A 27,396-nucleotide genomic window follows, 5' to 3' on the forward strand; every position below is an offset into this window, starting at 1 on the left:
CTGTGTTTTATCCTAACGACAAACATGGATATAGTTAGAAACCCCACACATCTCTTTCACTACTTGTACGCGCATGGTTTTGGCATTCTCAAGCGGCCTGTGAGACAGGGTACTGTGATGCTAACTGAACACTGGGCGGGACGATAGGAATTTACAGTGACTAACAATATCGTCTTTCACGTTGACGGAAAAGAGTTGGATCGTTGGGGTGAAAGACAAGATGAACTTGGTTAAGTGGCTCTATAGATCATTTGAAGGGTGCTTGGTCATTGATGAATACTACAGTACTGACTTTGTTTAGAAACCAAGGTCAAAATTTGCTCAAGTTCCATTCATTGAGAGGTTTATCAGCACCCAATTCCTCTACGGGCCATCATTTGGACGATGTGGGAGTGATCCAGTTGATGAGCGATCTCTAGCGCACTTTGAGCCTCCTTGTTCCTTCTCATAGGCTCAATGCCTTTAAATTTGAGTAGCCTGGTCACGAGGGAAAGATTACCATCGCGAACCGCAGCAATGAGATAAGTATCTCCCTTTTGGTTGTTCTGGCAATTAATGTCGAGTCGGCTGTCGTTCAAGAAAAGTCGAACTACCGACATTGAACGCGTTTGGATTGCCAGCCACAGGGGATCGTCTTCTCCTTCGCCGTTTGCGTTAATCCGAATACCATCTGCCTTGAGCAGCATTTCCACTGCCTCATAGGCACCTTGATACGCAGCAATTCCAAGAGGACTTTTTCTGTTTTCTCCTTGGATGTTTGGATTCACTCTGTGTAAATGTGTCGACAAAAGGATACAGGAGACCATCCGGGCATTCCTGCGAAAACAGGCGATGTAGAGAGCCGTGGTTTGCCGTCGCGGAGAGGTGCCACCCCTGAAGTTGACATCCACTCTGCTGTCATTGAGAAACCGCTCGCTGATATCGTCACGTCCGAGGTGTACAGACAGCCAGAAAGCAGAGTTGCCTTGGCGGTCCCGGCAATTTACGTCAAGGCGTTCACTGGATAGGAGCAATTCGACTGCACCTAGCCGACCGTGACAAGTAGCAACATGCAATGCCGTGTACCCATCCCGATTTTGCGCGTAGAGATCGATGTTCCTTTGCTTTAGCAGTACTTTGATGACTTTGGTGTGACCGTAGCGTACTGCTCGTATCAACGGTGTTTCGTGGTCCGCGTTAAGAACAATATTGACGTCTGCACCCAACTTCAGAAAAAACTTCATGTTGGCGCCGTCAAGAGTATTGGCTTGGCTTAAAAAAAGGTTGTCAAGCATCTGGCCGTTCTTAAGCATCTCGGGTACGGGGACAGTTGGTCGGGAATGCAGTAACATCTGTGCTATGATTCTGTCGATGGCATTGCCCTGCATTAAAGCAACATGAATGGGTGCCACCCCTTTTGAGTCTGCCACAGTAAAGACCGCGCCACACCTAATAAGGAATTGGACTTTCTTATAGTCACGCGTCTTCACATAGTACCATAGAAATGTCCGACCTCGAGCGTCCGATATATCGATCTGTACTTCCATGCATTTCAAAACATCCAAAAAGCCCTCGAGATTCTCTTGAGAGAGAGCTTCCGAAAAGCGAGTGCGTAATTCCTTGATGCTAGACTGAACCAAAAATTAGTGCTCTAATCCCACGATCAATATTCTATGTGATTAACTTACCATTTTGAGAGGTTTTGCGTGGCTATTTGAGATGTGGAATTAATCAGGGTTGAATAGAGAGGAGCGGTTGAGGATAGACGGAGAGAAAGAGCAGGCCGCAGCTATATTTATACCACATCCCAATGGCAAGGACTAAACATACAAAATTTATATCGTCGTAAAGAGCCGTATTCAATCTTCGCGCCTTCGATGGGATACCGCTTACGTTCCAGTACCAATAATAAGCATTGAAGCCTCGAGGATCTCAATCACGTTCATTCAGGACATTCTCAACCTTGTACTTCAAATGGCAAGCCCTCAAGGTGTCTCCAGCGGCAAATTCTCCCACGAGGACCATGCTACTGGGGCGAAGGAGCTGCATCCCAGGAGCGAAAAGTTCATGGAAAGGATCTGCGAAACTTCTGTCTCCTGGGTACAAGAGCCCTCTAGGAGATACGCTGTAGCTCCTAGGGCTTAGTGGCGACGCTCCTAGGAGCTCTCGATGCGGTCCTAGGAACAATGTACAGCATTCCCAGGACCCACTTGTCCCTAGGACCTAACGCGACAGGCCCTAGGAACGGTTATTAACGGTCCTAGGAGCTTCAACTATTGCTCCTGGGAGTGTGAATTTTGCGCAAAACACCCCACGGTGCTCAGTGGGTCCACATAGATTGACCCACTTGAGGTTTACATGGCCAACTGATATCTGCCAGAGATTCTTGCTATTTAATCATCGAGTCGTGCTGCTTTGAGCTCAACCTTCGTATCACCTCATCCAGCTCTGCCAACACCCAAGCCTTTGAGATTCTTCCAAGATACCGGAACATAATGGGCCAAGGAAACACACCAAGGCTTTGCCATTCTTCAGTAGAAGGACAAAGCCATCATAATAGTGAGTCAATATCCTCATATCCCAAGTTCAAAAACCTAAATGCCGGAAGCCCTGTCGCCAAACAAACGCATATTCTTTGATACGCTGGCCGAAATCCAGTGTGAGATCTCACACCTTCAGTCACGCAACCAGGCATTAGAAAGTTCTTTACAAAATGCCAGAGAGCTACGAAGTGGATGAAAATTAATGCAAGGGAAATTCAACTTGCCGTTAGGTATGACATAGAGCTGATCATGTAGACCTCTACCCGCGAAGGACAAGGGCATAACGTAAAAAGCATCAACATAAACAAATCCATCTATACCGAATGTCGAATCAGCTTGACCATCAAAGGGGGCTTGTCCCAAACGATAAATGCGTTTTGATCGTCCCAGCTCAAGCTCTCCGGTAGAAGCTTGAAGTCGAAATCCCATAATATTCTCGCAAGGATGAGACTAGTCTCAGCAAGAGCAAGGCTATTGTATTGTTCCGTCAGTCGATCAAAACCCCCTAATAACTCACATCATTTTAATGGCCTGAAACGATGATAGCCGCGATCGCAAAATTACACTCACGTAGAGTTATCCATCACACTCATCTCTGATGTCTTGGTGGGTGATCTTGGCGTCCCAGTAGTGGAGGGCAGATCTCCTGGTAGTACATGACATCCCGTATTTCAGCATTGGGACATACTATTTTCTTTGATTTTTTTCAAGGGCAGTGATAACACAATCCATCTAATTGAGGTATTTTCTATTCACAGATAACAATTGACTTGTTGTTAGAGGATAAAAATGCTGGACTTGTCAGGTACCTCGCGGGTGTTTCATCCCGTAGGGCATTTCATGTCACCGGGATGGGGGTTAGGTTAAAGGAACCTCAGAAAGGTTTATGTACTTGTTTACATACTTTCACGTCATATTTTATACTTCAGAGCGCTTCCAGCCACAACATTAGACTGCTAAATGCCTTTATAACAACAATTTCCATCTCAGCCCTCGCAATGTCATTTCTTCCAACGGATTTAGCCTATTGGTTCCCCTTCCCCGACTAAGCCGTGTCGTCGATATTCAACACCAGACCGACGTGTTGTGAGACAATCTGAGTCTCCTGGATACATTAATAGATTGAAACCCCGCGAGCGTGTTGATGAGGAAAAAAAGGATAAGCGCTCACAAGGAATCTCATAGCTGAGCGAACAGGCGACAACTGAGATTATGATCTTCTTTTAAGAACGAGATAAAACTGGAACAACGTATGAGAGACTTTAGATGCGATGATGCATACTGAATTATTAGGACATCGATGTCATCCATTTCATTGGAAAGCCGTAAAAGCTCGACGATTGTGTTCGCTTGTTTTAAATCCAACGGAAATCCGGAGAGAGTCCAGTAAAGCTTCTGCAAACTCACATATGCAAGTCGATTCAATCCATGTTTAGTAGCGAAGGCATACAAACGAGCATGCATGAGTAGTGTCTTGGGATGTTTGCACAGGTAGTTTCCATCTCCACAGTGTGGCAAAGACATCGAATTGTCGGACTTCTTCTGGATATCTTTATGACTCGTAAAATACTTTTCTTTCAATGGAAATAGATCTTGCGTTGCAGGATCGACTTCGTCTTCGCAAGCAACATGACTCGATTTATGGGCCGCTGGAACAAGGACAGAGTAGTTTCCACTGTGAAGGTATTGATGGATACGGCCAAAAATATCCTCAACATCGTCGTCAACAACGTAAGTCATCTCGGGCGAACCTTTGTAACGACACCGGAGGCATTGTATTATCCCGCTGGGCGCAGTAAACTCTTGCCCGTTGGCCACCGTCGATAAGAACAGCTGCCGCGCGGTCACTGGGGAATGTTGTGATATGAGGTTGGTGCAGATCAGGAACCAAGCCAGACCATCGGAATTAATCCTGAGATATCTATACGAAGAACCAAGATGATTGGAAATGAACTTATTCTTCTTGCTGTATATACATATATAGCTTAATATTTCCCTCCGAATAACAATCAAAATGCCTCTGAACTACAACACGGAAAGCCCTCGGAGCTCCATTGTAGCCTCCAGGCCTTTAGATGCTGCCCTTCCAATATGCTCCTTGTATTTCAGTCTCGTGTCCATCAGCACCTCCAGGATTTTAATCTTGCTTTGGGGTTCCACCGTCTGTCCCTTGACAGTGAAAGGCTCTTGGTCCATTTTGCGAGCCTCGTGTGCGAAATGTATATTGACTGTTTCAAAAAGTTGCTCTGCTCCTCCTCTCCCAGTAGAGCGCTTCGTTGATGATTGCTGTGATACCTTCTCGATTACTCTGCACCGTTGGTCCTGCCACCCACGCTGTAAAGTCATCCACGAAGGCACTTGCTCCTCCCTGACTGTCGATCAGTTTCTGCACGAGATCAGCGTTGAAGAAGAGAAATAGGATCGGAGAAAGAGGCGAGCCCTGAGACAGTCCAAGTTGTGGTAGGTCCTGAACCTCGGATAGTTGCCCATTAACCTGAATGGTCGCTATCCGTTCGGAGCAGAACACCTCGACCCAATGAAGAAGGTCTTCAGGTATGCCTCGCGCCTTCATTCTCTGGAGCAGTCGTTCTTTGCAAACCCCATTGTAGGCTCCTTTGGCATCAAAGCTGATCAAACTCAGCACCCGTCGGCCACGCCACGCCGTGTAAATCTGCTCCTGCTAAAGCAGGAGTGCCTGCTCCGCAGACCGCTGCTTTCGGGCCCCAAAGTGGCTGGTTGGGAGTAGGCTGTGGGTCTCCACTGCGTGCGAGATCCTTTCTGCCACCACCGATTCCAGGATCTTGCCCAGTGTTGCGAGCAGCGAGATCGGTGTCTCCATGCTTTTGCAAAAGTGTAGTCTTCCTTGTTCGGTTTTCTCAGAGGGATGATCTTTGCATGTCTCCACAGTTTTGGCAGTGTGTCAGCCTTCAGCGACGCTTGGAAGAGATCAAGGACCGGGTGCTTGACCGTGGGCCATGTCATCTTCCACACTATGGCCGGTAGGCTGTCCTCACCTGGCGCTTTCCAAGACTTCGTTGCCAGCAACTGCCGCTCTACCTCTTCCATGGTGATGGTCGGCATCTCTACCGGCGCTCTTTGTGGCCTAGTTCCTTCATCGTCAATGTTGTCCGGCAGGGGCGGGAAGAATTTGGTCAGCCGTTCTTCTGCCTGCTCCTCATGGTCGGTGGTAACTGTCCCATCCGCTTGGAGAAGCTGTGGAACCTTCCCAAAGGCTGTATCTTCTCCTGAATTCAGGTATTTAGCAGCTTTCAGAGAGGGATACACACAGACACACACACACATACACACACAATTCATTAACGCCCGGCGGCTGAGCCGAGAGGGGAGGACAACTATCGCTAATCTAAAAGTACATGCATGTTTGACCAAACGCCATGTCTTCTTGCAGACCATACAGCATCTCCTTCCGTATTTGGCATCTTAGCTTCTAATCTCATAGCTTGTACCTGTGGGTTAGTATTGGTTAGTAGACTGGCTTGAAGGCGCTTCTTCAAGTGTTTAACATCCTATCTTCGGCAGTTGAAGCGCGTCTATCGTCTGCCACAAGGCGTTGGGGGTTAGTAAAAAGTGGTATTCTGTCAGTTTATTGTAGATCAGAGACTATAACTGTCTAAACTTTCGTCGAGTAGGGTAGCCAAAAACAGCGAGTGTTCTGCCCCGTCCATCAGGCATAGATAATCCGGATCGGGACAAGCTGCAACTTAGTCCTAACATGTTGCGTCATTGGTACGTTTGTCTATCTGGTTGTGGCAAATACGGTTACAGACAAACTGGATCAGATGAAGTTCGTATTGTGTGATTGTTCATATTATACACGAACAACATCGCATAATGGAAGAAGGAGACAAGAAATTATGTTCCGTGGTAGGGGTTTTCTACGTCTTATATCAAAGCAGAAGTGCTAACCACAATCTCCCAGTTATTTTCTGACGGTGGAAAGAAACACAAGTTAAGCACATATGAAAAGCGACCTCATGGAGATCTACTTGGGGAACAATCCAAAGTATTCGTGTTATGCAACTTGATGAAAGGAGCTCCAACTGACAACCAGGAGAATCGCACTTACTTCGATTCGGGTGATCTGGCTCTTTCCGCAGCTCACAAAGTAACCAACGAAGGTGTTATTCAAACCGGAAGAGCCCACCCCGACCGCGAGAGTATTTCTCACCCTTTTTCCGCGGTTCCTAACACCAGCAATGTTGACAAGGATGCAAACAAGGACTTGTACAGGGGTAAGAGCTTGAGCCCCGAAAGACGAAGTCCTCTCTATCAGGGCGCGAACGTTTAGTAGAAGAGCTTTTTGAATAAGGAGGATAAGGTCGAATTTGATGATATCGCACGTCAAGGCTGGTTATCTCACACGTTGAAGCCACTTGCATTTTTCTGATTGGGAATGCCGTGTTGAAGTTGTACAGACGAATCTGATATCAAGCAATTTGCCACTCTGGTTTGGTTTCGACGAAGCTCCATTGGACTTGATTTCGCTGGAGGGGCCACTCATTGATTATTAATGAGGATCCCGCTCTGTTTCTGCAGTCGCGAGCCTACCGACACGGAATGCGGACTGTGGCTTGATTTTCAGGCGAAGAAAAGTAACGTCAACCTGATGGCCGTGGATGTAGGATATCGAAGTATAAATTGTTTGAAATAAAATTGCCAAAGAAAGCCAAATGTGAGAGAGCAGGCAGTACTTACCCATGAAATTTGTTGACGTTGAGAAAGAAGGACCAGATGCAAGACCAATCATCGTAGATCTTTGAATTGCTGAGTGAAAAACTGGGTTACGAAGGTAACAGATGGCTATGGCTCTACGCGTCACCAACATACTTGGAGTACTGTTGCGCAGGTCCTCTGATCTGTCCCAAACCCGGGGGCTTCCTGATTAATGCAGTCAAAATTAAAGCCTCCACCGGGAATTTCACTCGCCTATCCCTTCTCAATTTGTATATAGGGATATAGGGGAGTAGGGGCAGAACCGTCAATTAGTTGAGGTAATGAGACGCGGCAACTCAGTTAGAAGGGGCCCTCGGAGAAGGGGGGCGGCTTCGGTTTTGCAGCATTCCTCTCCTATTATCTGTCGATAATCAGCTTATAACGTAGTGACATTGGTCCAATTACGCTGCAATACAATATAAAGGTCATTGAAATTCTTCATAAGCTTTTTCGCAACCGAGACTTCTAAGTAAGAGCGGGAAACAAAGTCATATTTCATACACTATCATGTCGCTACGATGTTTGCGACACAGTGGTTCGGAGTCCACGACAAAAATCACTGATGTTCGACCAGAAACCAAACCCTAAGATAATGTGTGTGAGTAGCGTGCAACTTCTGTTGTTATAGCTGGCTTCAAAACTGACGATATAGAAAAGAGTCCCTTGTGGGAGAGCATTATATCATGCGCACTGATGGAAGTCCCAAACCTCGGCATACCTGGGCAAAAATGAGTAAATTGTAGTTCTATGTTGGCAATAGGACGCACAGCATTGCCTTCCAAACAACAACTGGAAGCTCTGCTCCCTGTAAGGATCCATCCTTCATCGTCGGCCTCGTACTTTGTAATGTTCGGGTTCATCGGCTGGACAGTGGACGGTGGACGGTGGACGGTGGAAGGTGGAAGGTGGAAGGTGGCTCCGTGGCAAACGGAAGCAAGATTTTCCACGGAGACATGATGAGTTTCGGCGATTTTCTTGTAATGGTGGCTAGTTGAGAAATTCAACATAACCCCTGCATCTTGCATCTTCACGTACTGCACGGCTTTCGCCCAAAACGCAACACCCTCGTCGCCTGAGATCAATGAGACTCGAGGGCAATGGCGACCACATGGTCACCCACACTTGGTCCTTCTACGATCTCTAGTCGATCGATTTACTGGAGCTTGGACGACTTGTTGAATGATGTTCGAAATGCGGGAGAAGATTTTGAAGATGTGAGTATTGAAATTCGCGATGCGGTGGAAGGAGGGATTCGAAAGATGAACAAGTTTGCTAGAAAAATGGAGGACAACCTTCTTTACCACGTGGCTTCTGTTCTGGATCCGCGCATCAAGTCGTCTTTGATTGTGTCTCAAATGAGCGAACAGGATTCAGGGTTTATCGTTTCTCAAGTGCGGGATTTCTTAAAAAAGGAGTATCCCCCAGAGCCATTGGTTTCCCGGGAAGTTGACCTACCACGTTCACCGGGGATGTCAGAAACAATGTGGAGAACTCTGCGCAAAGTCCAGCCATCCAAAGAGGCCTCTTTGTCGGATATTGATAAGTATTTGGATTCCCCGCCGGTCAACTGGTCCCACCATATGATCGGCGATGCAGACACAGAATGGGTCCTAAAATGGTGGAAGGCTAACGCGTTCAATTTTCCACTCATGGCAAAAGCTGCTCGCGACTATCTCCCCATCCCTTCGGCAGAGGTCGGGATTGAACGCGAGTTCAGCAGCGCTAGAGATGTCTTGGGCCTTCGAAGACACTGTCTGAACGCGGAGACTATGCGATGTTTGGTGCTCTTGAGAGGGCAGTACCAGACAGAATGTGAGGGCGGCACATGCATGTAAATCCATTAATGAAGTGCTCAAGTCTCGTATGTAACTTGTATGGACCAGAGTATATGAGCCTGATAGATGTATTGGGAAGTAATGAAATGAAAGATTATGTATCGTATTTTATTATATGAATAAATATGAATTATTCATTTATTCATGAATAGTGCGAATATGAATAAGCTCCTTATTCATATTCATATTATTCAACTCATATTATTCATATTCGCAAATATTCATGAATATTCACGAATAATCATATTCCTTTCGGAGCCCTAGTCGTGCTTTGCGAGGCTGCTTCTGCCGTGCCCCTCGGTGGTGACGAGACATTCGGTCGGCATGCGACTGCATTGAGCATAGCATCGAGGGAAATAGCCAACTTCATTATAGCGACTTGACAACATGGTTAGTTGGCCTCCAAATATCTTAGTGATGGGATCGCACTTGCCAGCTCTGTTCATAAAGTAGGTCAAGGTGGCAGCTTTGAATCGCCGTGCATTGGGACAAAACCAAGGTCCCAGATAAGAGAAGGATAGATCTCTCTAGCAATGAGGAGAGCATTGACTTCGAATTACATGACGAAGAAAATAACACTCAAAAGCGGCCGTCAAAGGATAGATACAGGAACTTCAAACTTGGTCTCGCTGCATACAATGAATTTACATTTTCAGTTCCCCGATTGAAGAAGCACGAGGCTGCTGATGGAAAATATAACAAGGCCAAGATGGAAGAGCTGAAATCCCATGAGGACAAGAGTCCATGGAAGGTGGTACCATGTTCAAAAGAGATCAAGCCGGTTACTTCCCGTTGGGTTATGACCGACATGTATGGACCAGATGGGGAAGTCACCAGACACAAGGCTCGCTTAATAGCAAGAGGCTTTTAACAGGAAGAAGAGATGGATTATGACGAAACGTTTGCGTCCGTGGTCAAGTCTACTTCAACCCGCATCTTGCTTGCCTTGGTGGAAATTCTTCACTGGCATATCCACCAGGGAGAAGTCAAGACGGCATTCCTAACAGCGAGTTAGACAAACCAGTTCACATGAATCCCCAAAAGATGTAGAAATTCCTCAGGGATGCTGTTTACTATTTCTGAAGGTGCTTTATGGATTAAAACAGTCACTTCGGGCGTGGTATCAGAAACTCAGAGATATACTTCTGAGCTGGGGCTGGCGTATGTCCGCCTATGATCCGTGTGTCTTCATCAATGACCAGAACGGACTTATCCTCCAAGTCCAGGTCGACGACACCAACGTCATGGGTAAAGACCTGCAAGCAATTCTTGAGTTTAAGACTGAATTTGCGAAAGAATTCCCGATATATGATAAGGGGGAGTGTTCCTGGTACTTAGGCATGCACATAGAACAAAGTCCTGGGGAAATTCATCTCCATCAAAAACAATATATCGAGCAACTTGTCAGCAAATACGGTTTCAACGATACAGCCCCTGTCATGACACCCCTTGATACAAAGTGCAAGTTAGCGAAACAGGATGATCATCCTCCCCACACCAAATTCCGCAAAGAATACCAATCAAAGGTTGGATCACTCAGTTTCGCGAGCAATCAAACAAGACCGGATAGTTCATTTGCTACAGGACATGTTGCTCGATACGCATCCAATCCAAATAGAGCTCATATGAATGCTGTTGATCGCATTTTTACATACCTGAAGGGCGATACAAGGAAGGGAATCATCTATTCAGGCAAATTTGGCCTCCAGCTCAAAGGTTTTGTCGACAGTGAATTTGCCGGGTGTCAGGATTCACGCAAGTCAACGACTGGGTGGGTATTTACTCTTGCTGGAGGGCCAATATCTTGGTCATCGCAAAGACAGAAAACAATTGCTACATCAACCATGGACGCAGAGTATATTGCTTGTGCGGATGCTCCGAAGGAAGCGGTGTGGATCCGCAATTTTATCAATGGTCTCCGTTTCCCCGGGGTCCATATCGAGAACGTTCCGTTGTATATCGACAACTCCGCATTGAAACTCACCAGGAATCCTGAATTCCATTAGTAGGTCAAACCATATCGACGTCAAGCATCATTTCATTCGTGAGAAGGTGGACGAAGGAATCATCAATACCCAACGCGTCAATACGAAGGACAACTTGGCAGATGTGTTCACTAAAGCTTTACCTGCGTCTGTACACAAGGATCTATCTGAACGACTTAATCTTCGGCCAGGGGGAGAGTTGGATCCCCGACTACATGATGTATAGTACAGTAGTGGCAGCCTATTGGTCTGCCACCTTTAATCTTGGCAGAAGGCAGCTACTGAGACTACAAATAGCTGCACCTGCTATCATAATTAGAAATGTATTAACACATTTGTACCTCAATTCAGTGTCAACTTTGGCGAGAGGTCAGTGTAGATGATATCACACACACCCTGTATCGATAGCTCTTACGCTGATTTCCCACAAAACGAAAAGAATCGTGGATCGTGGAGTATAAAGTAGGCGCTCGGGTGTTGCTGCCACAATGCAAACCCTCAGTATTTGACGCTTGTTGCGCAAAAGACCAAGGACAAACTCCATCGACTTCTTTTCGAACGACGTATATTAATACACCCTGTTCCTTGAAAAGCACATGACAATCCAGTCATACTGCATCTCAGAACATGGGCCAATCCTCCGGCCGGCGAACACGTCAAAGCGTACGAAGTGAAGCGGACACGTTACCTTTGCTAGGCCCAGCCAACAGAAACCAATCACTGCGGGGAACTAGGCCTACACTTAGTAACGCAAGGTGTCAGGAAAAGCCAAAGCCAGCACATTGGCCAACCCGACTCAGCGTGGGTAAAACCAATCGTCCAAGAACTCGCTCAGGATATACTTCTCAGGCGTCGTCGCAGTGGGAGCATCCACGTGAAAGAGAATCCGTCGATCTATATGAGCATGAAAGCGTAGCAGATCAGCGCGAGCAGGTGCGATTGCGCTGGATGGGTCGACTGCGCCGCATGCCCCATCGTCGGCAAGGGGAGGGACAAGGGCTGTCAATGATGTTGTTATATAAATATGTATCAAACGCCGTGAATGACGAGCCACATATAGTAGAATAGACCCAATTCCTAGTTCAAATGAAATTGCCTCAATTCGCCCATCAGTCCAGTCCTTTTTCCTCGAGTCTTTCGTTTACTGTACTGTATCACATCGATAGACAGGCATCTCGCCGGGTGTAGAAAACACATGCTGCAGAACAGGATACTTGGATAGATATTTACAGCGTACGTGAGATTGTAGTTTGAAATGCTGTTGAGCAGCCTCGCTTTCAATCCATGTTTCCTAAATTGAATAGTCTCATTTTTAGGTACATGTGACAATTATGGAAGCCCTGTTTCTACCATAAAATAGTAAAGATTATGGCATCTCCTGAAAACGCGGAGCCGTGTATACTGTATTGCTGGAAACTGTATGGAAACGTATCTATGTAGATGAGAATAATTGCCAACAGCTCGTGCCTAACTGGAACAAGGCGTGGCTGAGAAAAAAGTCTTTCACCAAGACTGGACTGTCTGCCACGAAGTCTGAAACGCAGCTGGATTCAGCGGCAACGGTTGAGGTGTTGGCTACACTTGCGTGACTCGAAGCTCCAGGACTTCTAGCGGATGTCATTTGAGGAGCTGGAGAGTAGTATGATATAGACGAGGATTATTCTGAAGCTTTGAGGTGATTCGAAGCCGTTTGAGACAGATTTTTTGATTCTTGCGATGTGCGCAAATCACTCTTCAAATGTGTCACAGGCTCGGAAGGGCGTGAAGCTGATTGAGTGATAGAATGACCGCTCTGTTGAGTGCTTGGCTGAGCCACTTGGAGGACTGTCGGTTGGCTCAACTGCACAGTTCTACCTTCCACTTCCGTTTTCACAATTGTTGGAATTTCATGGCTTCTATTTGAGTAGCCTAATCTTAGGAGTTGAAGCCCTGAGATGGATGGTACATGCCACCATCAGGGACTCGGCTTTTTGTATCTGCAGAAAAAGATCGATCACTGAATGAGGTTGATAGAAGATCCAAGCCGTACATTATGTTGGCTTTCGGAAGATATGTGGCTGTTGCTACAGCCATCTTGACGGGATCTAGTGTTGTAGGGGTGATGTTGTTGGAAGGCCAGACATTAGAGGGAGAGCCATCATTTTGAGTTAAGGGCACTCCGAAGTGGACGCTTTGCTGAGGGAAAGCATAAATGACTATCCCTTCATATTTCGTATGAGAATGTTGCAATTTCATGGCGTCGTCTACCCATTTCCTTCCGGTGGCATTGATTGTCAAATCATGCCTTCACGGGTCCTGGCTGGAATCCTGCACTGTTGATGTTATGCCACAACAAAAGGGCCAGTCCAAGTGAAGGCTCACTTTAATGAACAAGTTTGTGTAATCGTGTTGGAAGGATCGTCTTTCCAAGATGCACTGAAAGTTATCACAACCTAGCGAAACCTCTTAACTCTCGAGATACTCCTCAAAATCTAAAATATTCTCCTGCACTTGCAAGTGCAAAATACGTTCACGTAATTATTACACTGTCTAGATGGCATAGGCAAATTGAAAGAAAATTTTCAAGAATTAGTTGCAATTTCGAGAAGAACATTCCAAAAATCAAATTTCATTAATGCAATAAAGAAAATCTACGGTTTATCGGCATTCATCACAAACTTATTGTGATTCTCAATCTATCTGCGAAATGCCTTAATAAGTGGTTCAAATTGTTCCATAACCCAAACGCAGCGGTAGCGAGACATTGAAAGCTGACCGATGAATTGCTCACAGCCGAATAGGAAATTTGCAGCTAGCGCTGATTCTACGCATACACCCATAAGAGGCCATGTATTATCGTCTAGCTACATTAATTTTCATAATAGACACAACAATCTCAAGGCGTAGTGGTAACAATTTGATTATCCGATTATCCATAACAATTAGGTATAACTTCCCCCGCTGAAGCTATATCGAATACTAGTATACTCTTGATTCGACAGTAAAGCTCATTTGAGGACCGAACCTCCAATCCTAGCACAAGTATCCTTGTTTAGAAGCGGGATTGATGATACGCACTTTGTCCATAATATACGTCTACATAAGTTTCACATTGCGTGTGGACGGGTAGTTTGCGAAAATCACAAATTTCAGACATCCTGGAGATATCGATATAAGAACCCCTGCCCCGTGCCACTGCTTCTACCCTGCAGGCGGAGAGCCTATCGGCCAATGAGTGCTCAATTAGGCTCACAGGGGGACTTCATTATCAAGTCACATGGAGACTATCTGTTAGTGGGTAATTTGACCCACCAACGCAAGTCCGCCGCGGGTGTGGTAAGCACTGAGACCAAAAAGCATGTCTTACCTTGGTGCAGCCAGCCAGGCCCCTTAGGCTCTGTGTCCTTGAACTGGACACGCGCAGGACGGTATAGACCCTCAGATAGAGCAACTCATCATATTATAGAAGCCTCTCAGATATAAGTGATCGAAAGATCCTAAAGCTATCACTGGTCTAATTGCGTTTCTTGCAAGATCTTCACCGGGGAGTCAGATTTGATGCAGAGTATCTGATTTCTTCTTTAATTGTGTCATTGTGTCCATGGGGAGGCCCTGTTTATCCTCAATTGGAATATAGAAAGGTAATTCATTCGTATCTGGCTCATTTTACGATTTCAATTTTCGGTCCTCTCTGGGGGTACCTGCTTGGAAATAAACCTGCCAACCGAAAATTTATGTTGATAAACCAAAAAGTGTTGCTCAATCTGCTCAAGAGCACGTGTGCAATGCCTGATACATGATGTGGCTTCAAGAGTCCGTGGACCCAGGAGAGAGCCGCTTCTTTTCTTCGAAGGCTTCATTATCCAAGTAGATACCCTGACACGGCTTTTTCATTATAAATATCGCAGTTCGAAGTTAAGTTTATCATCACCGAAAGGCTTGATCATTCATTATGCCACCTGTGGAAAGGCTATCAGTCTCATCTACAATTTGGTTGGACAGTATCGCCGCAAGTGTCCACCTGCATACAAGTAGTCATTTTCTCAGGCGGCATCACATACAGGTCATCTTATATCTTATCTTTCTCTACAGCCAAAAGGCTGATGTTTGTCATGTTCCAATAGTGGATGAATTTGGTATTAAGGTCGAATACCAATGCATTGTATACGCAAGCATCAAATTCGGGTTCTAGCGATGGCAATTGTATACTATATAACAGATAATTTGAGGTAAAGGTTCCTTGAATAAAGGACTAAAATGATGCTCCTGGTAATGGCCAAGAAGAGAAGCCAAGCTGAGCGCTATGACATGCAATAATATCTGAAGTAATTGTCCAAGCCTTATGCGCAGAATTATTGACCTTGCTCAGCTCCTTTAGCCACATTGACGCCTTCACTAGATTCTCAACCATAGTGATAGGGCTTGAAGTTGAGAATTTGGACTGCAAGAAAGACGCGGTCAAAAACATAACAATCGTCTGCATGATGTAATGAAGAGCACTCCAGCAAGGACATACACCAAATAGCCAAGGTAAGCTGGGCTCATTTGGTAGCAAGTCCAGGAGCTGGCTTGCGTTCTGGATGCACGTCTCTGCTATAGGGTCATATGAGAACTCAAGGCAGTCTGAGACTTCTGAAGAAGTAGGCATATGTCGGCGAAAATATGGCTGCGTTATCATGATTCTGGTGTAACACAGTTGTAAAGAAAGCCTGGTGGATTGACATTTCAAAGGCCTGGTCCTGTCTGTATCCCGGAGGCCATATGATAGAGGGAGAGATAAAAGCCAATTGTCAACTTTTCTGAGTGATGAATTAATTCTAAGTTTGATTTGTGCCCATTCTATTTGCGCTGCACTGGGTGCGTAAATGTCTTCCATCACGTCCTGCAATATAGTTGAAAGGGTTGCGATGTAAACGAAGCACGACGAATCACTTTCTGGGGCATTATCAGGACGGAAAGATGAGGTTTCATCTTTGCACAGAGAGCGTGTTGTTGAAGGTGAATGTTCTGATTTCTTGTCAAACCTAGACTCAATCGACGTATTTGGGTGAGGTTGTTCAGGGAGCTCTTCCTCTAGATAGCTCTGAGCCATGTTGTCTTCAGTAGACACTGGAATTGGCACCGTGCAAAAGCCTTTCTCCTCAAAGGGTGATGGGAGTGGTGTTGTACAGAATCTCCCAGAAATTGCCATAGGACGCCCTGTAACTCCACAAAGGGAAATATCCAGGACATACAAAGACCACCATACCCTGTATCTGATTTCTTTCGAAAGTGGAGCAATAGCCGTGCTTTCATTACGAAGATTGAGGCCCATTGCTAGAGCAGAACTAATTGCAACGTGACAGCATTTCCACGACCTTCACAAAAAGAATCACACGGTAAGAAAAAACACGTTCTAGGATATTCTTCTGCGATTATGTACACACCTATTGACCTGTCCAACAGAAAGCAGGTAGAATGCTGCCAAGCCCTCGATCTGGACCTGTTGTAAGTTTTCATGATGGCGCAGCGAGGTCTTATCCATACTAAGCATCCACCCTCTCGAAAAATGGATTATATGAACGTGTTCGCGATAGGAAATTGCTTCTTGTGTTGGCGGGGTGTGTATGTGCGCAATAGCGCAAATGAAGTTGAATACGGCTAGCCATTGATCTCCCGGCCTCACTGTTGAATCTGAATAGAACAGATGGTATTGGCTGAGGAATGTCGTTTTGCCGATGATAGGGAAGAAAGGGTGGACAACTCTGAAATATGTCCTAATCAGGTGGTCCGCAAGGACCCGTTCTGGTCGTTTCAAGATATCGACATTTTCTCGAATGGCCATCCTAGAACTAATCTGATAGTAATCAAACGATGAGACGGGCGGCCGTCCATCCATATCTTGCTGTGAGCCCGAGGGTACAATATGGTCTTGTTCAAGCATGAGTTTGAGTCGGTTTAGCCATACAACTGCTGAGAACTCCCCGGTAAATCCAGGTGCCTGAGGGCCCCTTTGTATATTGAAATCTTCTTGTATATACCCCAGCGTAGCTAAAGGGCATTCATACGCATTATATGTCACCGAAGAAGTAGCGCGGGCGAGCTTGAGTTGATAGTTTGTTGCAAACTAGGAGCTGTCTGTTAGTAATCTTCTCGCACGAAATCCTCCAGGAATTTGGAAATCATGCTACCTTCATCGTTGATTGATCGACAAGATGGGCAGACCCGACGTCGAGTGTCGGGTAAATTTCACCTAGTAGATCTTCAAGCTCATCAATGTGAGATTTGAGTTCTTCAACCATCCTAGTAGTCGGCAGGTTTGATCAGCATTACATGTATCTGTGCATCTGTTTTATATATTGCATACTTCGCAGGAGTTTGCCGCTTTCGCTCGCCATAGGTACACTCAACCCCGAGTCTTTCGCACCGGTCACACACAGGTCGATGGCCACTGCACTTGGCTTTCGTCGTACGGCATGAGTTGCAGGCGAGACTAACCCGAGATCGACTGCTCCAGCTTTTTATTTGACGTGTGCGGGGTATTGCAACTTTATCACAGCGTTCTCTTTGAAAGGAGGCAGGATCCAAACCCAACGGTGGCTCATTCTGCTGCGCAGGATAGTGATCAAAACACAAATCTTCCAAAGGATCAATTTCTTCCAGCTGAGATGATTCATCCAAGACAAAGCCCGGAAAACAGAACAAATATGGTCCAAAGATGTCTTCGAGAGCTGGATTCAAAGCCAGATTGAGGTTCTGCTCCATCGTGGACTTAAATTGTTCAAAGTCAGCCTGTCGTTTGTACCTTTGTGAATGCGACTGTTTTACCATTAAATACTGCTACTGTCATATTCTTATCCCTTACATAAATCTGAGCTGGGTAAACCCAAGTCTCGACTCCCTAGCACTTGGCTTAGATTCCATGTGGTCGGCTATCACGTCCGACCAATGAAACGCCAGCAGTTTTGACGGAAATATTAGCCCTTGCGTACATGCCAACCCCGGCATGGGGCACGGAACTGCTATTAATGTAGAAATGCATGGATGGCCAATCCTGCTAGGACAGAAACCACAGGACCTGTCAAATATTGAGTGGGTTACAGCTAGGGGTGGAATCGAATAACGAATAGTCGAATATTCGAAAATAATAATAATTTCGAATACGAATAATTTGTGACTTCCAGCTGACTTGTTAAGATAGGATGGATTGTGTTAAGTTCTCTCACTCTTGTCGGAGGTGGGACTCCTCGTCTATTCATGTTTCCTGATAGTTCCCACCACAAGGCCTTGACCCCCGTGATACTCAACATGACTAATATTTTTCAAATAAAAATTCCTTTATTCGAAAATTATTCGACATTTTCGAAAATTTAGCACGTGCCCATTACCAAGCCCTCGGGTTTATATATATCCCTCAAGATCAGCCGTCTCCTTGTTTCCCCACACAAGGAGTATCTTCGCAAGCCTAACAAATCTCTCCCACTATTTAAGAGTCTCTCTACTGCTACCTCTGATGCAGGAATTGCTAAATAATCTCTGGCGGCAGCCGCAACGCGTGGGTACTCGTGACTGTGATTCCTCCACCAAGAAAATAACCATTCTTTGTCCTGTATCGTAGGATCTTGGGCTACCACTACTCCATCGTCAAAATACCTGTCCATATCGGAGAATTGTTGTTTCGATGGCTGCAGCCTCTTAAGAATTCGGACTTCTATCGTTCTTGCTGCTGGCTCGTCTAGGCCACTTGTGTTAGTGGGAACCCCTTGAGGCGATGGATACTGCTCGTGAAGTAATTCTTTCATATGTTTGATGACTTTGTGGGCAGTGACTTTCCCTAGCTCTTTTTCTAACAATAGTGTCTTGAATCGAGGGCCAAGGACCTGGGCCATGTAATAGGCATTCCCATCCATAAGGTCATAGTGCTTTTGAACTTATCCAGCCCGGAGGATACTGCAGAAGCAATATCTGGGCAAAGCCCAGAAAATTCACCTTCTCTGGAGGCAGCATCATTCAGTATATCGTGAAGTTAATCGGTATTGCAAGGCTGATAATGGCAGCCACTGCGACAGGGTCAGGGCCTGTTAAGTGACTGTCTGTTTAGCCCGAGAGGACGGATGCGCGTGTCGGTATATAAAGAGCTGGGAACCAACTACCTCACTCGCACTGAGGGCCTGATGTCAGCTGAGCCTGGTTGAAGCTGTGTCGTCCTAGTTGATTGGCCCGTGATGTATGCTTGAGGAGCAAACTGAGAGACACCCAGGGTGAGAGGCTTTGTCCACCTCAAAAGTCCAGAAGCCTCGTTTATTGGGGGAAAAACTGGGGTAGTGGTCTATACAAGTAGGCCTGCCGAAGCTACTTTATGTCTCTTGGTCTAATGTACACAAGACTGAAATACAAGGAGCATGTCGCTAGGGCTCCAAAAGGAATATGATTATTCGTGAATATTCGTGAATATTCATGAATATATGTATGCGAATATGAATATGCCGCATATTCGCATTCCTTTATTCCTTTAGGAGCCCTACAAATAAACGCCCGGTGCTGGAATGAAACCCGTGCTTCGTTGCAGGTACTCCATTTCCACTGGGCCAAAAAGGATTTCAGCCGTGGCGGGAAATTTTTGGCTTACTTATTCCCACATCATCCCGCGGAGAACATCAGCGGCCATATCCGAAGCCGACATTTTCAGCGCCAGCAACATCGCTCATTCAGCCATCCGAAGAGGAAATAATACTTGAATCAATACTTGGGAACGATGGATAGATAAAATTTTAGCGTTTCTAGAATTAGCTAGTGTTATTCTCGTACAGTATCGTGGTCCTTCTCGTACTTCGTCTCCAATCATGAAGAGACCGGTGCGATCTATAGATATCTATCGTGTGTCGGTAAGCGGGGGGGCAACGTTAGTTTGCGGCCATACATCCTACCCCGGGCACGGTCCATTATTGAAAAGCACACGACTAAATTCGACCCGAGATGATCGTTCCGCAAAGTAGACTCAGACAAATTGAGTAGAGACAATATATTCTACAATGCATCCATCTTAATCCATGCATGCCTTCAGTCCACGCCGGTTAATTTGCTTGCAACTTGACTTGACTAAAGGGTGTGCCATGTCGTAGTCAAAATCAATCAGTGCCAAAGACATTCGTTCGCTGTCCTATCTGTGTCATCAAATTCATGCTGAAGCCTCAATATTTTGCTCGCCGCATGTCGGTCCTCGCGCTGATCCTAGGAGGGCCGTGTTGAGGCGGGTGTTGATTACCGGTGGATACCTCACCGCTGAGCCGGGCCCGCCGCGCGTCAACGACCGTCAGCTTCCATCAACGAGCAGCAACGACCAGCAACGATTATTAAGGACCCGCCAAGCCCATCGCCTCACGTCAACACACCAAGACCACGAACCACGGTCCTCGCCGTCAGTAATCACCAAGCCCACACATCACCACTCCAGCCAACAGACAGAACCCTCACAAGGATGTCGATTACTCTGGATGGCAGCGGCTTTCACCGGTAACGAACCACGCTGGCACATACCGCGTCAGCAAGCTCAATTACCTCATGCACTACGCTATGCCGTATGGGAAGAGGGCTCAGAGTACAGTACAAGTCGGGGAATTAGTGAAGGCTACAGGTGTATGTCGTGAATCGGAATCGTGGCGTCTACAAGGAGATCGAAGGCATGAAAAAAGCCTACTTGGATTTTCTTGATTTCTATCGATTCTGGAACAGGTCGAAGGCATAAAAAGAAGTCTGCTTGGATGTTTTGATTTCTATGGACATTTGGAGCAGGTCTTGGTTTCTTCGATTTCCCCCGAAGGACTCGAATACTAGTCTCTGACGCCACGAAGAGGTGCCTGCTTGTCGCCAGAGGATCAGGACGAGACACGCGGCGCCACGAGCCTCGTCTGAACGAGCACACAATACAACGGCAGGGCTCATTACTGCGAGGGAGAACTTGTTGACGCAGCACTCTCCTGCGGGTCTCTATTGGTGACGCAGCGTCCCCCTGCGAGGCACACTTGGTAACGCGGAGCCTATCCCGCGAAGAACACTCCAAGGCCTTGCGGCCCCGGAGTGTGAGGAGGAAAATCCTGATCTTGTTTTCGACGGGATATTGGCGTCTTTTATGCCACTCGAGTAGAGGCTGCGACAGCGACCACTTGCGTACATCGTGGCAGACCCAATAGCAGGCGAGAGCGCTTTTTGCTGGGCGTTGAGGCGGTTGATTAACGTTGAAATAAGAAATTTTAGCGTATCTGTAGAGGGCGGGTCCGCCGCCCCACCTAGACCCGTGGCTGTCTGGGCCTCGTCCTGACAAATCATTCATTCGGTCAACGTTGTTGACCAGGTGAAACAGCTCCCCCCAATTCGCACTTAGCGATTAGCGTTGGCCGAAGCCCCAGTATGGCATTGTAGAGGCACCAGTTGCGAATATTGTGGCAATTGGAGTGTCCTAGCAGACATCTTTGCCGGGCAAGCGCTATTTTCTTAGACTCTGTGTCTGTTGATCTAACGTTGAGATAAGCACCGCAAAGCGCTCGGGAGGAGTGGCTCGGCGGATACATGGTTCAGGCGTGGCTTCGCTTGGCGAATGATTTGCCTCAACGGTGATCAGCCTGGGTGAAACGGCCTTGAACGTGGTTAGCATGGACGCAGACCGAGAGGCACTCCACGGACTACTCGTTTTGGCGTATTGCCGTCCGTTCGCTCAGGCTTTCTCTTCTATCCTCGCCTCCTCCCTGGACCTCACCCTCCTTGGGAATGAATGCTCCGTCATAATTAACCCATCCGTCTGGCTCTTCTCAATTCTATCCCAGTGGCATTCAGTGTCGGATCTCATGTCGCCCCTATCGCGATTACGCCGACAGGCGCACAAGAACCGAAGTCTTTCGCCGAGGTTAATGAATTCGGTATATTGTACTTCGAGATCTAGTCAATCCTCAAAATCAAACTTTAATTCAACCTGGGAATAATAGTTGACAAGGAGTGAACGTACAATAACCTGAACCAAATTCTTTTTTTTTTGGACTTAAGAAAGCTTCAATGTACGCAGTGCTAAGATGGAAATGATCGATGCCTTGGTATTGATCAACACTATGCAGGTCAATTCAAATATAAACGCTACATGCCAGGTGATATAGTGGGTTGAAAAGGGTCTTCGCGGCATCGGTCTATGTGCAGTTGGCAGCCCAGTTCACTTAACAGCGTTTTTCTCGGTCAGCCAAATTCTCTGGCCTTCAGTTGAACGGTCTTTGCTAGATGGTTTTCCTTGATGTTCATTTAAAAAGGGCCTCCTGTTTACAGTGTTCTGGATCGCCAATTTCGCACTTCCAAAACTGTATAGATTAACCCCCATCCCGGTGACAACCTGTGTGATGAAACGGCCACCAGGTACCTGCACATTTCAGCACCGTCATTCCCAATGCACATGTTAGATATTGTATAAGAGCAACAGAAACAAGAATTTCTCAATCTCTAACCTCCATAACTCCTTTTAAAACAATATTTCAAGTAGTCAAAATGGCGAATTACGGGACGAAGGGCAACACTACAAAATCCGCTGTGTACTACTATGACGCTAAGATCATCCACAAAAATGTCTGGGATGGATAAGAAAGACAATATGTCATCCTTTTCTCTATCTCATTGCCTATGCTGGGTTCTGCTTTTATCATCATATCGAGACCTAAGATCAAACCAATTTTGGTGTGATTCTTGGCAGCAGAAAGATACAGAAAACAAAAATACCGATAAAGCGAAAACGTGCCAAGGAAAGAATCATGTACCTCGTTGTATGAAAGATACTAGCGCCGCTTACCAGAACAGTCGCTACACAACCCCGATCCATGACAGGAGACGTTGCTTTAAGAATTTGACTCTGGTGCAAGTGCATCTGGGCCGTATCAGAGTTGGAAGTATACAACGCTATAGGAAAAGTTGGCAGGTATGAAAATTATATCCCGATGTAGGTGATATCTAGCCCAAATGCTATGTATATAGGCCGGGATTTATGGAACCGCGTCACGATTAGCGTGTTGACCCAAGCTATGTATAGAGTATCCAGAGAGATAACTGTTTTAGGCTGTTGATGTCTAGACCCATAAACATGCCATCTACAAAGCTACTGATGCATTACTTCCACCACTTCATATTTCGCTTAGCTGTCGACCGTAAACACTCCAAGGTGACTAAGACTAGTAAGCGTGTCGGGATACTCGCCACTAAGCACCTTCTCACACCCTTCCAGATCTCGTCGAGGCATTGCTTCTGCCTCATATTTACCTTGGCTGTCGAGCACGTGGCCAAGGTTACTCACACAGGTGAGCGTGTCAGGATGATCGCGTCCAAGCTCCTCTTCACAGCCTTCTAATGCCGGTCGAAACATAGCTTCCGCATCTTTGTATTTCCCTTGGCTGCAAAGCACGCTGCCAAGATTATTGACGCTGGTGAGCGTGTCAGGATGATCGCAACCAAGCACCTTCTCTCGTGCTTCTAGCGCTCGTCGATGCATCGCTTCTGCCTCTTTATATTTCCCTTACCTAGAAAGCACTAACCTAAGGTAACTAACACTGGTGAGCGTGTCCCTACTACTCTCAATTCAGTTATGCCTCGAGAAAATGCTTCGCCACCATACAGTACGACTCTGTCTTTACTCTCTAAACTCTATTTCCGACAGAAGCTTATTATCATAACGTTAATTGCATGGCTTGGCACTTCCATGTACGAGCATTGGAACAGCAGCATTGTGTCGGAAATACTGCTTAGTCAATTATCGGGTGCACCAATCGGATATCAACAGGTCTGAAATTCTAAGTTACTATTTAAGTACGCTATGTACCAATGTAAGTTAGTAGCAAATGATACTTGATTTAGGGCTCTATAAACTTTATTGATCCTCTCATTTTGCTGTATTATGCCCACAAACCCGTCCACTCCCAAGTAATACCACCTTTGGAAAACTCAAACCCAGCCCAATTCACTTCGCAACTTCCTTTCAGCAACATTCCACCCCCAAATCACCCCCTATTGGCCCAAGACGGAAGCTTTGGCTCCCATGGGTCAAACTTTTCATTATTCCTCGCATCCCAGGGCATCCACTTACCCAACTTCTCCCCCAACTTATTCAAATCACTATGCGCGCTGCCCCACTCATTGTTCAACAACTTCCGGTTAAAATCGCAGGGCATATTCTCCAGCGAAACAAGCGGCGCCCGCCACCACCTCCCCATATCATTCTCAATCTCATCGTCCTTAGCCTCAGGTTTCCGCAGCGAGTGCGTACCGCCCGATCCCAGGTGATACACGATCTTGGCGTGCGTGCCCTCGAACCGGACCGTGGACGAGTGGTGCGTCGTATAGTCGCCGTGCGCGGACCAACTGACGAAAAACACCTGGTCGTTGAGCGTCCAGACAATCACATGCTCCCAGTCGTGTCTATGCGCGTTTCCGGGGCCCTGGTCGACCTCGAAATAGTATCCATACAAGTACGCGCACCACCCGTGGTTGCACCGCTCGCGGACGTACGTCTGGCTGTGCTCAAGGCGGTCCTTGTCGTGGCAGCCAAAGGGGATGTAGGGACCGTGCGTGGAGCGAACTCCAAACTCGCTGTCGGCGTCCGTCACATTCGCAGCGAAGACAACTTGCTCTTCGTCGGTGCCAGCAGCTCGCGGAATCCCTGGTCCCGTACCTGGCGGACGCGGTGGAGCGAGGTTTGGGCCGATGCCGGCGTTGACTCTGTAGTCTGTGCCGATGGCTGCGGTCTGGTAGCAGCTGTCCTTGTCGAAGTCGAGTACGGGCTGATATTTGAGGGCGCCGTCGCTGGCCGTGTCGCCGAAGGGTGTGAGGATTTCTGCTAGGCTGGTTCCTAGCAGGAGTGGGAGGAGGTGTAGATTTGAAAGTTTAAAAGCGAGCATTATGGTAATTGCCCTTTCGATGAATGGGGTCAGGATTGTCTCTGCTCAAGGATAGAATGCTCGATTCCGGAGCCGTCCTCGGCCTTTTCATATATCCTTTGCATTGTGGCATGTCAAGTAAAAAAAAAAGAGCACGCTATCGCACTTCGCAGCTGGACCACATTTTTTCCTGCCGTGCTTTGAACGAGGGATAGCATTGCCTCACCTGAATCTTCGGGCGCGTCTCAATGCATAGATGAGGATGCGAGCGCAGCCGTATCGTGCGACGCCACAAACACTTGACTAATATAAGCAGGGTGATACTGTAACATCCCTGTCGCGGATACATCCATGACAAAACGTCATTCTGCACATCAAATCGTTCTAATCCTCTTCTCGACTCACCGATCCCCACTAAGGCCGCCGACTCGCCGTTTACTCGACAGTGATCTTTCAGCCCTAGCGACGTGGCCGGCCTCAATCCCGTCGGCTATTTTACCCGTTCTGCACAAGGGTCTTAGATCAGCAGAGATAATCGCAGATTGGCTTTTCTTTGCCCGGCCAAGGGTCCAACCAGAAGTGGTCGAGACCGCGCGATTGGTTTCAGCTGCCATTTCCCCCGGACGGATTTTCAGGCCTATATGTTTCTTGGAACCCCACGTCCCTGCCGCGTCGGCGATCCCGCTGCGCACTTCGCACTCGGTCTACCAGTGTCCAAGCAGAAGTGGCATTATCTTGCAGCAATCAAGCATTGTGCTGAGAAAGTCGGTGTATACTCCGATACAACAGCCCATAATGGCTTGCAGAGACGGCTGAAGAAAAACGAGATTTGAACAATTTCGGGCGTATGTAACGTCTTTGCTTGATCCTCTGGTCAAAATACACGCTCTTAGTCGCTTGGCATTCACTGCTTCACCGGTATCCCGTCTCTCATCTCTGCACCGCCGCTGGTCGATGAATGTTAAAGAGAAGCCGAGCCCTCTTCGAACTGCAAATCCATCGCTCAATCTTTTGACTCTATCAAACCTCAAAATGGCCGCCTTCAAGCCAAGCGACATCCTCCTCCTCCTCACAACAATCCTCTCCCTCCTCCAACTATCCTTCGCCCAACGAACCCCAAACGAAAACCTCGTCCTAGCCGACTGCGGCATCGGCCTCGGCATCAACAGCGGCTCCACCTCCCGCGAAATGATCTACTACCCGGGCGACGTCTGGACAGGACAAGGCCTCCAAACCAACAGACCAACAATGATGGTCAACGTTCCCTGGACGGGCGCGTACCCCTGGGGGCAGCAGGGCGGCGTGTCGGCGCGTATGCCCAACGGCGACGTGTTTACCGTGCACATCAACCCGAACAGCAAGGACCCTATGGCGGCGGGCGACGCGTGGCATTTGTTTGAGATGAATGTCCCGCTCAAGTGTTATTCGTATCATTATATGTGGGTGTATAAGCTTGATGATGGGAAGTGGTGCGAGAGTGCGTATGTGTGTAACCATCGGGGGACGCCCACGCCGCATCTGAAGCCTGCTCCGGCACCGGGGCAGGCGCCTGCGCCGAATCCTAGTCCGCCTCCGATTTGCGATGTGTTGAATGGCTGATGTGTTGTGAGTGCTGAGTTCGAAGAGCAGAGCTGGCTGAGGTTGGTGGCTGTGGTTATTTGTGGAATGCGGTGTGAGGGGGCGCTATTGGGCAGTTTCATCTGTCTTCTCAGAATTTTGTACCAGAAGACCATGTCACAGCGAGGACTCATGGCCGAGACCTTGGTCGCATCTTTAATCCTGCAGGATGCTTTTTGTTGTTTCTTCCTAGAAAAGTGTGGTTTGACTGGCTGAATCAACGGTTAGAGGCGCGCATGCTTCAGATGATATATTTTGGTCACTGGTATATCCTTGATCGCAGGGTTGCATCTATAATATGGCAATGTATCTGTCAGTGCGGTCAGTGCGCGTAATGCCTAGTAGAGGAACAGGGCGGTAGGCTGTTCTATCATGAAAAGTCTGACTTTCTAACTACTCTAAGGTACATAACTACGTTTATGTGGTAGACTACGAAGTAATACGGGTACCCTCAATGTACCCGCAAAAAAGATTACGTCACCAAATTCGATGACTGTAGCGCAAGCCAAATCCCGTCCCGCTGGAGACACCAAGGCACTCTAGCAAATCCAGTCCGGGAATGATTATGCGAGCAGATACAGTAACCTCCTGATTGAAACTGAGTCTCTGCTGTCATTGTTTCGATACTAGGCAAGTTCTGTTATGTAGCTCAAGTTTCTGTAATATTCTGGAGTCAGGTCAGTGTCTTGGTCAAATAGAAAGTATCATACAATTGGCAAGGCGTTCACGATGCGTTTCAGTTTTATTCGCACGCCTTGAGCGTGCGAATAATGACATCTGAGGATATTAATGGTTGAGGGCACTGTATCTAAACGCAATAACATTATCGAAAGGTAAATTGCAACTTGCT

The 27,396-nt window shown here is 47.0% G+C and overlaps 9 protein-coding genes across 9 annotated transcripts; 3 read left to right on the forward strand and 6 right to left on the reverse strand.

Annotated features, from left to right (window-relative positions):
- Nucleotides 1–347: 347 nt before the first annotated feature.
- Nucleotides 348–1,670, reverse strand: N7469_002012 (ankyrin repeat domain-containing protein; the record flags this gene model as incomplete). The annotated part of the gene is made up of 2 exons (XM_056640932.1): nt 348–1,610; nt 1,668–1,670. 2 exons carry the CDS (start codon nt 1,668–1,670, stop codon nt 348–350), a joined length of 1,266 nt encoding a protein of 421 aa, XP_056503426.1.
- Nucleotides 1,671–3,701: 2,031 nt separating this feature from the next.
- Nucleotides 3,702–4,262, reverse strand: N7469_002013 (uncharacterized protein; the record flags this gene model as incomplete). The annotated part of the gene is made up of 2 exons (XM_056640933.1): nt 3,702–3,762; nt 3,805–4,262. The coding sequence occupies 2 exons, from the start codon at nt 4,260–4,262 to the stop codon at nt 3,702–3,704; spliced, it is 519 nt and encodes a 172-aa protein (XP_056503427.1).
- A 2,112-nt stretch (nt 4,263–6,374) lies between these two features.
- Nucleotides 6,375–6,831, forward strand: N7469_002014 (uncharacterized protein; the record flags this gene model as incomplete). The annotated part of the gene is made up of 2 exons (XM_056640934.1): nt 6,375–6,407; nt 6,463–6,831. The coding sequence occupies 2 exons, from the start codon at nt 6,375–6,377 to the stop codon at nt 6,829–6,831; spliced, it is 402 nt and encodes a 133-aa protein (XP_056503428.1).
- Nucleotides 6,832–8,353: 1,522 nt separating this feature from the next.
- On the forward strand, nt 8,354–9,091 carry N7469_002015 (uncharacterized protein; the record flags this gene model as incomplete). Its single annotated transcript, XM_056640935.1, has 1 exon — nt 8,354–9,091. The coding sequence occupies one exon, from the start codon at nt 8,354–8,356 to the stop codon at nt 9,089–9,091; it is 738 nt and encodes a 245-aa protein (XP_056503429.1).
- Nucleotides 9,092–12,990: 3,899 nt separating this feature from the next.
- N7469_002016 (uncharacterized protein) lies at nt 12,991–13,311 on the reverse strand (the record flags this gene model as incomplete). Its single annotated transcript, XM_056640936.1, has 1 exon — nt 12,991–13,311. One exon carries the CDS (start codon nt 13,309–13,311, stop codon nt 12,991–12,993), a length of 321 nt encoding a protein of 106 aa, XP_056503430.1.
- Nucleotides 13,312–15,307: 1,996 nt separating this feature from the next.
- Nucleotides 15,308–17,799, reverse strand: N7469_002017 (uncharacterized protein; the record flags this gene model as incomplete). The annotated part of the gene is made up of 4 exons (XM_056640937.1): nt 15,308–16,412; nt 16,482–17,161; nt 17,226–17,337; nt 17,402–17,799. 4 exons carry the CDS (start codon nt 17,797–17,799, stop codon nt 15,308–15,310), a joined length of 2,295 nt encoding a protein of 764 aa, XP_056503431.1.
- A 5,395-nt stretch (nt 17,800–23,194) lies between these two features.
- On the reverse strand, nt 23,195–23,548 carry N7469_002018 (uncharacterized protein; the record flags this gene model as incomplete). Its single annotated transcript, XM_056640938.1, has 1 exon — nt 23,195–23,548. The coding sequence occupies one exon, from the start codon at nt 23,546–23,548 to the stop codon at nt 23,195–23,197; it is 354 nt and encodes a 117-aa protein (XP_056503432.1).
- Nucleotides 23,549–24,053: 505 nt separating this feature from the next.
- On the reverse strand, nt 24,054–24,950 carry N7469_002019 (NPP1 family protein; the record flags this gene model as incomplete). The annotated part of the gene is made up of 1 exon (XM_056640939.1): nt 24,054–24,950. One exon carries the CDS (start codon nt 24,948–24,950, stop codon nt 24,054–24,056), a length of 897 nt encoding a protein of 298 aa, XP_056503433.1.
- A 1,011-nt stretch (nt 24,951–25,961) lies between these two features.
- N7469_002020 (uncharacterized protein) lies at nt 25,962–26,528 on the forward strand (the record flags this gene model as incomplete). The annotated part of the gene is made up of 1 exon (XM_056640940.1): nt 25,962–26,528. The coding sequence occupies one exon, from the start codon at nt 25,962–25,964 to the stop codon at nt 26,526–26,528; it is 567 nt and encodes a 188-aa protein (XP_056503434.1).
- Between the last annotated feature and the right edge of the window lie 868 nt (nt 26,529–27,396).

This window comes from Penicillium citrinum (genome assembly GCF_028827155.1).
Source record: "Penicillium citrinum strain IBT 23319 chromosome Unknown utg000002l:1.0-3833315.0:1.0-3834789.0, whole genome shotgun sequence".
Taxonomy (NCBI): domain Eukaryota; kingdom Fungi; phylum Ascomycota; class Eurotiomycetes; order Eurotiales; family Aspergillaceae; genus Penicillium; species Penicillium citrinum.